The following is a 13,533-nucleotide window of genomic DNA, read 5'->3' as shown; positions in this document are numbered from 1 at the left end:
TGTAGTAAATACTTGACTCAGGATGACGGATGTGATAACCAACTCTCATAAACAAGCTTGAAAACCAGGATGCTCCCTTAAACAACATTGGTTCATATTGTGCATGACCTTGTTTTTGTGTTTGTAAACCGCCCTCAGGTAAGTTATGACATTATGCAATTGTGATTTACGTTTTCTGGTTAATACTAGTCCATCCTTTTGGTGAGTATATTTGTGATCTGACCGATGATTATTTAATTTCTTTCCTGGAAGTCCAGCCAAAGTTTTTCGATTCTACTGCATTCAAAATGATGATTCATTACCATAAGATAAAAACCAGGGTGATTCCAGTAATCCAGTGTTTCATCTGCCTGAGAAATTGACCAGCCATTAACAATACAAGTTACAAGTTGCAATCTCGGAATAAAAGGTTAAAGCGTAGTTTCAAACACATATTTTGTCTTTTGGTCGAGTTTCAGACTATAGGAAATATCTTTATTTTGCCTTAGTGTCGTACAGGTAGAGATGTTGTCCTTTGACATTTTTTTCACAGATAATTCATGCTGAGTGAAAATTACAATCCGTACTGCGTCAGCTGTGGTTGTCATTTGCAAAATAAGGGAGCGTTCAGTTATTATGGCCGGGGTTGGGCCGGCAAATTCTTCCTGCGCATCAGTCAAAATAGGTGAACCCCCCTACCCATTGCACTAAAAAACTGATGACGCCCTTTTAAGATGACAATGATTTCATGACCCCCTCCAACATTGCTTTAGTAAAGCTGCACACACAAACACCTCTGTAGGGGCGATAAAATAAAAAAAGGTTCTCAGATTTTTTCAAATGATCCCCCTAACAAACCCTCAATGCGTCCAAATCACCCTTCTGTCTTGCTATAATTTCCAAAGCCCCCTCAAAGGGATCGGACAGAAATTAATTGCTGGGTCGAAAGTTGTTTGCGCAAGTATTTTTGAAGGGGTCACGGAATTTCACACATGTCTTTTGGGGAGGTTCACCATTTTTTGCGCATCTATTAGAAGGCAAAATGTGGCTGATATAGTGCTTGTCCTAAAATATTAAATCATAATACAGTCTATTGGGGAAACTATTAACATTTTCCCATAGAAAATCCTACATCTGTACATTTACATATGTTTGATGATTCGTGTAAATGTACTTTGCTTGCAGTGGTACAAAAATGTGATATTTTGATTTAATTGATAATGTTGATTCATTATACATGATAGTATATGAGAAAACTATGTAATACCTATTCAATACATTGTAGCAATATCCGTGCATTTATAGACGTTTGATAATTGACATAAATGTACTTGATCGGAATAGGGGGGTTACAACTCGTATGTGTAAAAAAAAATGATTTTGGAATTTCACCGAAAATGTTGATTCACTCTACATGGTAGTCTATGAGAGAACTAAGAACATTTTTTTTCAAACATAAAGCTAACAATATCTGTGCATTTATGGGCGCTAAATAATTTATATACATGTACTCGATAGGTGGTTACAAGTAGATGTGTGTGCAAGAAATTTGATTTTTGAATTTCACCAAAATATTGATTCACTATACGTCGGAGTCTATGAGAAAGCTATGAATAATTTTTTACAATACTAAACCAACTAAATCTGTGCTTCTATAGGTGTTTGACATTGATATAAATGTACTTGATTCAAATAGGGTGTTTGAAAGTTCAGAAGCGGACAACAATTATGATATTGGAATTGCACCTACATTATTTTACTTTTCATGGTAGTCTACAGGTAGCTGTTAAATATTTTCCCTGAAAAAACTTGCTATATCTCTAATATGTAATAATAGGAATTGTTCATTGCCCTCAGTGAGCTCGATTTACAGTAAGACAAGCCTCATAGTTGCCAAAGCAAGATGTTCATGTGACAGACAATTACACCTTTATGCAGAATTACAGTTAAATAAATTCAGAGAATGAAATCATGCAGAGAATCATTTTTATTTCCCAGAATATTTTTGAACACTGAAACTACTTTTTGACTGGACGGATACTTATGAAAATTACACGCCCCCCCCCCCCTGTGCTGTTTGAAAAATACATGACTCCCCTTTTAATTTGCAGTTTTCAAATCTAAGGTGACCCCCCCCCCCATGGATTTTTCCGACCCACCACCGGCCGTTTTAAATGAACGCTTCCTCAGTATTAATGTGATAACCGTACTATTTTGAAATGTCTTTTATTTTGCAGAGCCTAATGAATTTCAAGGAGAAAAGGCTATGAAACGATACGTAGTTTGCATATTGGGCACTCTTATCGTGCTAACAGTACCAGAACTATATGTTCTACATCAACGCTTGGTATCGCTAATATCTCATAGTCATATCAACCAACGTGGCCATGGACTGCAGGCCAGCGTTACTAGTGCACGTAAAGAAGATGCCAAACTGGCTGAAAGGAAGGGGTACGCCTCGTCGTTTAAGAGTCTTACCATAAGGAATGAGTCAGCGCACGCATTTCAGGTAAGATAGTGAATCCTAATTTCAAACAAACTGTCAATGCTGTCTTCAGTCGAAGAGGAATCGAATCATTGTCACAATGTGGACGAGGATCAGCAAGACCTCTCTTGTCGCGGTAGAAACGACGGATACTAAGTAAGGGAGCCGTCACCATTAAGGGTCTTGGGGCCGGAGGAATGTGAGGGGGTCGCTCAAAAATGTGAAAACTTCAAGGGGGGTTGCTCAAAATGTGGAGCGGAAGGCGGGGATACTCAATTTTTGGTGCTAAATAAATTGAAATACATACCTCTCAGATTGCACCATTGCACACCTCAATTTCTCGAAATTTTCGATGCGAGAGGGGCACCCCTGCTCGTGCTCTCCCCCTTGGGTTGTTCTTTTCCAGTGAACAACAAATTGAAAACACCTCTCAGATCAAAATTTTCACGGACTGTTATGAATTCATCCTTTATTATCATAGAATCGTCACGAGATAACCGCTGATAATCTAGCAGGATACATCAATATCTGAAAGGTCTTTACTATTGCTGTATTTGAAATTTTACAAATACCTGTATTGGTATTTAAGCTTTCTAAGTTGGGAAGGGGGTGTCAGTCAAAATTTCTGAGTTACAGAGGGGGTTACTCAAATTGATCATGGTTGGCAAGGGGGTACTCGAAATTTCGGAGTTTCCGATGAAATTCCTTTGGACCCCCCCCCCTCCTCCAGGCCGTAAATCATGACAGCTCCCTAAAGAGAGTGAAGGCTGGCTGATGATGACAAACAATCTAGTCACAGCTGAATACATCTTGATAGAGATCGACGTGTGAGAATATGCAAATAAACAGAGTTGACAAGTTTGATAGGAATAAGGGATGCATTGATCTTCAAAGAACTGTCTTATTTTTGCAGTCTGTTGATCAACTTAAAGTGGTTTTTATCGCTAAGGTTGTAGGCGCCTCGAAATTGAAAGACTTAAACTTCTTCTCAAACATTCCTCAATGAAACTTTCGAACTTTCTCTGACTAAATCAAGAGTAAAAAATCAGGGGTCATCCTGCAAAGTTTGGTACTAAAGAAAGAAATTACCTGGCATTTACCGATATTATTTGAAGATCATAATGACCGACATCCCTATGTTAACTCTATGGAAAAGTACTATTTTCGATTTCCAAAAACATAAGACGGGGGATTTTTTTATTTTATTTGAATAGCTTTAAAATGAGCCCCCACAAGAAGTAGATCGCAAAAGAATTTTCAAAAAATTGAGAGTCCGAGTGTTGTCCTCGAGGTGCATACTACCGTAAGTCATAAATGTTGTTTTTGTGTGTTTTATTAAATTTTCAAGTAAGCTTATTTTCATTAGGCTTCGACTCCATTAGGAACGATCGTCACAAACCAAAGTAACAGTGAATCAGTCTACAACAAGCCTTCTTCGGACTTGCAAAGGAGAAAGACACCTGATCGCTTTCTCTTTCCCGTCCATCTTTGGGACGGTGGTCCAAACTGGAATTACTTGAGTTTTCGTATGCTTATCGCATACGCAATCACACACAAGCGGAACATTGTGATGATTCCATTCCACAACCATTTTGTCGAAGGATTCGACAAAGGCTGGAGAGCATTCAATGAAACGTTTGATGTCAATGCATTACGCACAATTGTACCAATGGTAACGCCCGAATTATACATGGATGAGTGTGGAACCAGAATAGATTTTCTCGTACAATTTCCAATCGCCCAGTTACGTGCAGATGCGAAGAAACGAAAGAGAGAACAGTACGCCAGGACAAGAACGGATTTACGGGAGTTGTTGGGAATAGACTTGCCGTATTCTAGGCATAGAAAGAGGACTTTAACAGAAACTGAACGTGAGATGATGGCCGCTGATAAAATCCGCTGCATTGCCATCCATGGGCCAAGAAGGATACCGCATTTCCTGACAGAAAAGGAAGAACAAGTCTTGAAAGAAGTAGACAGATACTTTTTCAGAGCAGCATACATCCGAGAGATGGGCATCCATGTAAAATCTTTATTGTGTGGAGGAAAGCCCTATATTGCGATACATTGGCGTAATAGAACTGGTGAAATGTAGGTACTACATAAACTCCATTCGCCATAGCCTTCAATGCATTTTCTATTTTATTTTCTGCTCATAAAATACACTCTACTCCTCAACTCATTTCGAAATGCCTATACGGTTCAAATTATCAACATGATGATAGCCTAGTATGTGCAGCGTCAAATTTATCGATTACGACTAAGTGTCCAAGATATTATAGCATACTACATGCATTTTTCGACATTGTGGAAGAAAATTGTTAAGTCAATCGAACAAAGATAACGACATCATTTTCAAAGGGGAAAGAGGGGAAAGATTTATTTATTCTCCTTTAAACTTATCAACTTCCGATAGAAGGGAGAATTTTAGGAGTGTATTGTGATCACAATGCCGACTCTTGATTTTAAAATTGAATTTATCGATAGAAACGAGATAAAAGCTTTTGCCACTCGTTAATGCCATATTTCTTCACATTTCCTAAACTTTTGCCTTTTTAAGAAAATAATATTTTTTACGGGTTTAATACTTCATATATACGGAATGAATTCTCTCTCTCTCTCTCTCTCTCTCTCTCTCTCTCTCTCTCTCTCTCTCTCTCTCTCTCTCTCAGAGTTACACGTAGACTCATATGTATGTATGTAGGTAGGTAGGTAGGTAGGTAGGTAGGTAGGTAGGTAGGTATGTATGTATGTGTGTATGTATGTATGTATGTAAAAATTAGTATATTTATATGCATAATCTATCTATCTATTAATCCTTCTATCTATCTATCTATCTATCTATCTATCTAACACAACTAAAAGTACACATTATGTACATAATGTATGACTCTGTATAAAAGTCATTTTCGTAACATTGTTTTTTTTTTCATTCATATTGTAGGGTCGAATTTTTGGCGATGTGTAATCCCATGGAGATATGTTTACGTGACTTTGAAATGCTCTCTAATGCAAGCCAAGTAATCGCAGAGTCTGTTGGACAATTCATGAAGAACGTGAGCATTGACTGCGTTTACGTCGCTGTCCCTCCACGCCGACAAGTGAGCACAGTTTATGTTTGCCAATTATTATGTACGAGTAGTTTGAGTTTTATGAGTTGAAATACCCTATTTTGAACTATGAAACGGTATCTATAACTAGACATCTTATACCATAAACACGATGACTTAACATCTTGATAGCTGTCCTGATATACTATGTGATAGGCATTTATTAAGTGAGAGGTACTATGTACTCGTTGACATCAACTTGAAGCTGTCCGTTCGTTTAGACAGTTCTGAATTGCAAACATTTTACTGATAACTTGCACCAGACAAAAGTGAAAGTGAAATCTTGCAGACGACAATATTTGCATTTACCAATAGAGAAGTTCCGGGTTGGATGAAGTTTGCAACTACTCATTAGGCGGTTTAAATAAACTTCTTTGTTTGCCGTCCACATGCTGATAGGTTTTCAGAGAAAATTAAGAAAACAAACACGATGTTAACACTGTTACAAATAGAAATACTATTTTCTAAAATAAACCAAATCAAAATTTCGCTTATGTGAATACACTTGTGTTTTTGATCTGTGTTTGTTTTTCCCTGGCTGGTTGATAGGTTTTTCAAAAATCCAAGCACGGCAAACAAAGAACTTTCTTTAAATGGCTTTAACTAAAATAATGGCATAATGTCTTTGGAATTGCAGTAGTCGAAAATGCCGGCAAAAGCAACTGCTTAAAGGGACATTAGCCATAACTTTTGACTAATTTTTCACTACTCTGTTTCAATGTATCAACTACAGAATTTTACTATAATCCGATCATCATGACCAATGCCCGCATTCTCCGTACAGAGATTGTAGCTAACCTAGCTAGGGGGTCTTACTACCAGTGAGACTCTCTAGCTAGCTAAGAATTATCCGCGATAGAATCTCTGTACCGCAATGCCCGGTGTCCTGCTTGCCAACACAGCCTGTGGATGTGATATGACCATTGTTATTGTTGATAAATGTATTCTAGTCCAGACCTGAATACAAAATTTAAACAATAACAATGCAGATTATACTCATATAAGGTATATTTGTGAGCTAAATATTAGGAATTTCTCCATGGTTCAGGGATTTAAACCAGAAACTGCAGATGATACACAGAACAAACAAAATTTTAAAAATGACGAAAGTTACAGCTAATGGATCTTTAAATAAGATAGCCTGAACGCTGTGAGTTAAGGGCGTTAACTAACATATTACAGTTCTCTTCTCAGGAATTCGTCGAACGCCTTCAGAATATTGAACCTCACGTTTATACTGCCAACTTTATAACTTCCCGTCTGGAATTACAACATCTTGAAGATGATAATTATGTGCTTTCGCTCGTTGAGCAGGAAGTGTGCGAGAGTGAGTATTTCTATTACCTTTTTGATTCTGTCGAATTTCTATTTCAGTTTTTGCCAGGACATTACGTTTTTCTCGACCGAGAGATGATACGAGCATCTCTTTCTCTGATAATACTCGAGTTCAGACAAATGAATATCCGAATTGATGGTGATTTATTATATGAATGTTTTGTTTGCATGCCAAAATGTTGCTCATTAATGTAAGATTTAATGAATAAAAGCATGATCTGTTCAGAAAATCGAGTATAAGATTTCCTCTGCAATATCACGTTTTATGTTTCATGTGCTCTTTTTATGAATAAAGACCCTCATCTTTCATATAAAGAGTCTTTGACTCTAATTTAAATACCTTGCAATATTTAAAATGCCTTTTCACATCTCCACATTTTTACCCAGATGCACAGGTATTTCTACGTTGTGGACTGTCAAACTGGTCAGAATTCGTCCATATAGGCCGGGAAAATCTCGGAAAGGAAGTTGTCTATTTAAGGGACATTCCTGGAATACCTAAGGAGATATAAAAGCTTATATAATTTTCTTTAAATACAGTTTGCACCGTCCGATAATTATTTTTCTCAATGTCGTTTGCGTAGGATTCGAATGAACTGTTTCTAAAATCAGCATAGCTTACAAATCTTTACCTATTTCGCATTGCAAACTAAGCTAAACTTCCCGTACAGAAAGAAATGTTTTTAATCACGTTTGATTTTGCATGCCGTTGAAATCAAAATTTCTGTTTCTTTTCATTCAATAAATTCTGCATAGGAGATCTTCAACTTGATTGAAACATTAAAACTCCTTCGTCAATCCTGGTAAAATATTGTTTGAATAATTTTGAAATGACGAAAGAAATCCATCAGTACTGTCAAGAGTTAGCAGCAACATCTGGGACAAACTGAAAACCCTTGAGTTATGTAAAACTCAGCCAACCAGAAACGATGATAATTGCTCCCGGTTATTTACTGATTTCCGGTGATTTTAATCTTCATATTGACTTAGAGTCAAATCGTGACGCTACTCATTTCACTGAATTGCTGGCATCATGCAATCTTCGACAATGTATACTGAAGGTGCTACTCATCGTTGTGGACACACTTTGATCTGATTAATTCTCGGCATGCAGATAATTTTATTTCTGATACAGCTATTGTTCAAGGCCTTCCATCGGACCACTGTGCAGTGCGTTGTCATCTTGCACTCCCGCAGATACATTCCACTAAACATAAAATGAACTATCGCAAGCTCAAAAATATTGATATCTCCCAAATGCGCGCAGATATTGTGGCTTCTTCTCTCGTTACACATCCTGCAACAAACTTGGTTTCACTAAATGAACAGTATAATACTACCGTATAGTGATATCTAGACCAACATGCACCAGTAAAGCAGCTGACTATTACACTAAAGCCACATGCACCATTGTACTCTGATAAACTTTGTTTTGCAAAATAAGTGAAGCGTCAATTCGAAAGGAAATACATGTCATCAGATTTAGAAGTGGACAGATAAAAATATACAAGAATCAGTGCAAGAAGAACCACCTTCTTATCGAGAACACCAAAACCAATTATCGTCGTAACAGGATTGCAGAATGTGACCAGGGACAACTGTTTCGTATTGTGGATGAAATGTTAACAACTAAAGAGCCAAATTTTCTACCATCTTGTGAATCAAACCATGTACTTGCTGACCAATTTGGTGAATACTTTGAAAGTAAGTAAGATGAGGAGAGACATTGATAATCTAAACATCTCTACTGATGTCAGTCATACAAGTTGTAATGGAGTCAATAAAACCTTTAATGAACTCTGTGCTGTGTCTCCTGAGAAGATCATCAAAGTGGTTATGAAATCACCAAAACAGTGTATCCTGGACCCCATGCCAACTTTGATGCATAAGTCAACTATCGTAGAACTTGCTCCAATAATTGTAAATTTCATCAACACCTAATTAGTAAATGGTTATGTTCCTGAGTCATTGAAGACAGCCCAGATTATACCAATCATAAAAAACAAGAAACTTGACCCAAATGACCTCAAAAGCTATAGACCCATATCCAACTAACCATTTCTACGGTACTTGACCTATTGGCCGCTTTTGATACGGTTGACCGTCAGATTTTAATTAACAGACTACAACATCACTTTGGAATAGCTATGGAATAGCGAGGAAGGGCCTCGCATGGTTTAATCTTATCTCCATCAGCGTGTACAGTATGTCAAGATAGGAAATGCCAAGTCATCCCACTTTAATCTTAATTTGGAATCCCACAGGGATGGGTCCTGGGACCAATTCTATTCACATTGTATGTCACACTATTGGAAGATCTAATTTCTGAGCACGATATCAACTGCATGTTATATGCAGATGATTCGCAACTTTACTTGACCTTGAACAAATCTTAGCATACTTCAGCTATCCACACAATTGAAAGAGGTATTAGTGACGTCAGAGTATGGTATGCCTAAAACAAACAAAAACTTAACTATAGTAAAACAGTAATAGTCAATTTTCCATCACGGTTTAGCAAAGCAAATCACAAGACTCCTGTCTGGCTAACGAGCCGTGCGAGCGGACGATGCCCTGGATGGGGGTGGAACGAGGGGGGTTTGAAAATATCAAGGGTGTGCTGAGGGGGCATTTGAAAGGTTTTGGTATATAGGGGACTCGAAACGAAACTGTCTCTGATTGGTATGAAATATGTGTTGGGTTGTCTCTTGTTTCAAAATCAGGCCAGTTTTATTTTGAATGGGTTTCAAAATTAGAACAAGTCCGGAAGGGATACTTGAATGCCTTTTGACTTTGTTGGGGAGGGGGCATTTGAAAAAAATCACACCTTTTTTTTATTCTCCTGCCCCCCCCCCTTCCCCAACCCAGGGTGTTTGTGAATACAGCCTTATGAACCACAAGTTTATGGATTTCCGAAACAAAAGTTTTAGAGAAATCAATGTGAATGCTGTCAACTTTGACACCTGAAGAAACAATTTCGATGAGAAAATTTGGATTAGGAGATTCGTGGTTGTTGATCTGCGCGGGAGGGACCCATGATGAGAATCATGAATGAAACACTATAGGTGATTGCAAATACGCACCGTGTACAATATACAGCATTATTGTTGACAAATGAATTCTAGCGTGGATTGAAATTCAGTCGTCGACCATGTTATGAAAATAGCACAAACAAATGCTGCATTTGCTAGTTATACTATGCATTTGAACATGACTTGCGGAGTTGAACAAGAAACTCTATTTTACAGACAAGACGACAGTACTTGAAAGTATATAAAAACAACAAAGGTGCAGCATATAGAACTGTCACTGCTAATAATGAAGCTATGTATTGGTTTCCTTTCGTAAATTAGTGTTGTCGATGGGGAGGGACGGAGGGGAGGAGGTTTCCTGGGAGTCATCAAACGAGTGTGCGGCAAACATTTACAAGACTGCAACTGAATTCTAAAAGACATTGCATGTAAGTTTCCAAAGCGGGTTGAGGAGGTAGATCGAGATGGAAGTACGCGTTTATTCGTTACTAACCATGTCACCATGTCGCTCGGGTCTATATGTAATCATGACCTGGCATCTTCCGTCCTTAAAATGATATGAATGTGTGAACATTATAACTAAAAACTCAAAATGCAAGTTTTTTATTGTCGATATGAGCGATTATGATTATTATTTTATGAGCGATTTCAACATTGTTGAGAATAAGCGAGCGAAATACGCGGTCTCATTGCGCACAATGTGTATCATTTCATGTCTCTATACGAAGAGTACTAGCCCGTTTTGGTGTCACGTGCTGTACTGCCGTATCTGCAGTCTTTAGCATCTTCATATCATGTATATTAATTATTTTTTGAGTATTTGAGTTGGTACTCTTCTTTACCAGTTTAATTTATCGGCTGCGCCTCGTACCACATTTAAATAATGCATTAAAAAAGATGCAGCCAATGAATTCGTGCAAAAAGGTGTTAGGGCACAACTTTTCAGCGGGCAGGCGAATTTTAAAAACTAGTCAGCTGGAGGGGAGAAAAGGTCAATATATACAGTGAACGGGGAAGAAATTTCAGTTTTTACAGTGGCAGTGGGTACCGGATAATAGGTCGAGGGAGGGGAATGCCGTGGTTGATAGAATTTCAGGGAAGATTAAGCGCCAAACTTAAAGGCGAGCAATGTCCAAATGTTGAAATGATAAGTTTTTCATTGCACAGATTTGCGTTGTTCTTTGGTTGCCATACACCATTTGGTGATAGATACCGTTGCGTAAATTAAATGTAAATGAGGGAATATGTACATCTAGTGGGCAAAGGGGAATTTCAGTCGTTGTTAAAAGGAAGTGGGTAGCTTGAACTGTGGTGAGGAGTGGGCATACCATAGCTGGAGGGCAGTGGGCTTCATAATTTAGTGGGGGACGTATTTTCCGAACTTGCCAGTGTGAGGGCAGTTACGAACAGCTCTACTTTCCCCTCTAAGTTTTTAGGTCAAGATCAAGAATATGTGAAATAAGTATATCAGCTTTAGAAACATTTTTGGTGATGATTTTGTAAAATTGACCAAATTTACCTCTTGGCGGCATTTGAGAAAAGATGTATACTCTATGCAAACGAAATGCATAGCATGGGTTTGCACTTAATCCGAAAAACTAGTTTCTTTTGCTTAAGTTGAAACAAACCACACCAACACTATTATTTCCAAGTACTTGGCACATAGGGAGAAGTAAATTATACATACTTTCATCGACTTCGAGAAAGCGTTTTGCAGAACTGATCATTACTGCATATTCTATAGGCTCCTTCAGAATGCGGTTTCTTGTAAATTTTTTAGAGTTGTTCTGTTTATGTAGATGAATGTAAAATTGTGTGTCAAAACCCCGTCAGGTATAACTTATTTCTTTGATCGTAGTTTTGGTGTAAAACAGGAATCAGTATTATCACCTTTTTTATTGACAGTTTCAGTAAATGACATCGGAACCACTTTAGTTGATACTCACCAGTATGCTTGCGTCAAAATTGGTCTTTTAAAATGTTGTATTTGCTCATCAGAGGTTCAAAAATTTGGTTGCGGCGTTTGTTTGACCATATATACCATTATTGTTTTTGTGGAAACTCACACTGTATACCAGTGAAACCAACAACTTACTGTTTTTAAAAGGGGTGGTCTTAGAAGTTGTGAGAAGTGGTCGTGCAATAGCCAACCTATCGCAATAGCTATCTTGGTATTGACCATTGCAATTCACCTGGACTGGTAGTTGGTTTCAAGCGCTAAAAGCTCTAAGTGATCAAGCTGACAGAGCAGTTTATGATCTGACAAGTTGTCTTTATAAATTTGGCCCACTGACTGTTACCATGGCTCTTAAAATATTTGATTGCGAAATAGTCCCTATTTTATTTTAAAGTGCTGAAACCTGGGGCGCTTTTACCATGCTCCATACATTGTAAATATCCATAAAACGATCCTGCTACATACTTCAAAAACAAGATTGTATAAATCGGTATGACCCATGGGCCACAGGAGTTAAAGGCTTTTTGCAGAGTTATGGATTTGGTGAAGTGTTAGAACAACAAGGGGTTGGTAAAGAAATTGTGTTTTTCCGGCTCTTCAAACAAAGGTGATGTGATATTGATTCACAGTGCTCGGTGAATTATATTAACAATAGTGACAAACTTTATCTTTATTCGATCTCAAAAAAGAGCTGACATTAGAATCATACTTCTTGATCTGAATGGATAAACCTGTTTTCAGATATCGTCTTTGTAGTTATATAACATCAGTACACTCTCTGAAGATTGAGACAGGTCGTTGGAACAATATTCCAATACCAGATAGACTATGTGAGTTGTGTAGTTTGCAGGCAGTAGAAGATGAGTACCATTTTCTACTCATATGTCCAACGTATGATGAATTGAGAGCTGAATACATTTCTTATCATTGTTAACCCTCCTGTAATGTACAAATTTAAGATGCGTCCTTGATCACAAAACACTGCCACATTGAGGAAACTGCCAGGGGTAAATATATTTTTCCAGCAAAAAAAACGAAGAGAACACAGGAGAAAGCTTACCATCGATGCGTAAGCATAGTGTTGTTTTTGCTAACGCTTATTTATTTGTAGACAAGTTTTTTTTATGACTGTAATTATTGCATTTGAATAGCAATCTGTACTCACATTACGTTGTTAGTACTGACAATTTGTACATATTGGCCGGAGGCCATAATTACTAAAATAAATTGAATGACATTCTTTTTCAGTATTCGACTTGAAACTCTTCTATACTAGATCAGTTTATCGCCCGAGTCTTGTACCACGCTGAATTAAAATATAAAACGAAGAAAAGAGGTTTATGCAAACGAAACTTATTGAATTGGTTTGCCCTTAATCCGCAAAACCGGGTTTCAGTGATTAAGTTGAAACATATCACAGCAACAGGAGGATGAAGCAGAGTAAATATAATATTTTCGTTTGATTCTGTAAAAATTGGAGGACCATGCACAACTGTACGTCTATGATGCAGTAATAATCGGAGACAGAAGTCAACGAAGCGTAACTTATGAGAGCACATCCAGAGTTTAAAATTTCATCGCCTCGTTGTTTCCTCAATACAACGAGTGCAATTTAATGAAATGTTGATATAATTT

The 13,533-nt window shown here is 37.6% G+C and overlaps 1 protein-coding gene across 1 annotated transcript; it reads left to right on the top strand.

The window, feature by feature from the left end:
- The first annotated feature begins 2,229 nt into the window (after window positions 1–2,229).
- LOC139146358 (uncharacterized) lies at window positions 2,230–7,578 on the top strand. The gene is made up of 4 exons (XM_070717755.1): window positions 2,230–2,488; window positions 5,409–5,565; window positions 6,769–6,901; window positions 7,297–7,578. The coding sequence occupies exons 1-4, from the start codon at window positions 2,466–2,468 to the stop codon at window positions 7,419–7,421; spliced, it is 438 nt and encodes a 145-aa protein (XP_070573856.1). The 5' UTR covers window positions 2,230–2,465; the 3' UTR covers window positions 7,422–7,578.
- Window positions 7,579–13,533: the final 5,955 nt, after the last annotated feature.

The sequence above is a fragment of the Ptychodera flava genome, chromosome 12, assembly GCF_041260155.1.
Source record: "Ptychodera flava strain L36383 chromosome 12, AS_Pfla_20210202, whole genome shotgun sequence".
NCBI classification, from domain to species: Eukaryota; Metazoa; Hemichordata; class Enteropneusta; family Ptychoderidae; genus Ptychodera; species Ptychodera flava.
This window is presented reverse-complemented; position numbering and strand designations above follow the sequence as displayed.

Bases quoted from the DNA above. Each gene is read 5' to 3' on its own strand.
- LOC139146358 (XM_070717755.1), top strand. From the start codon at position 2,466: ATGAGTCAGCGCACGCATTTCAG. The intron at 2,489-5,408 runs GTAAGATAGTGA...TTCATATTGTAG, and splicing joins AGTCAGCGCACGCATTTCAG to GGTCGAATTTTTGGCGATGT. The intron at 6,902-7,296 runs GTGAGTATTTCT...ATTTTTACCCAG, and splicing joins TGAGCAGGAAGTGTGCGAGA to ATGCACAGGTATTTCTACGT.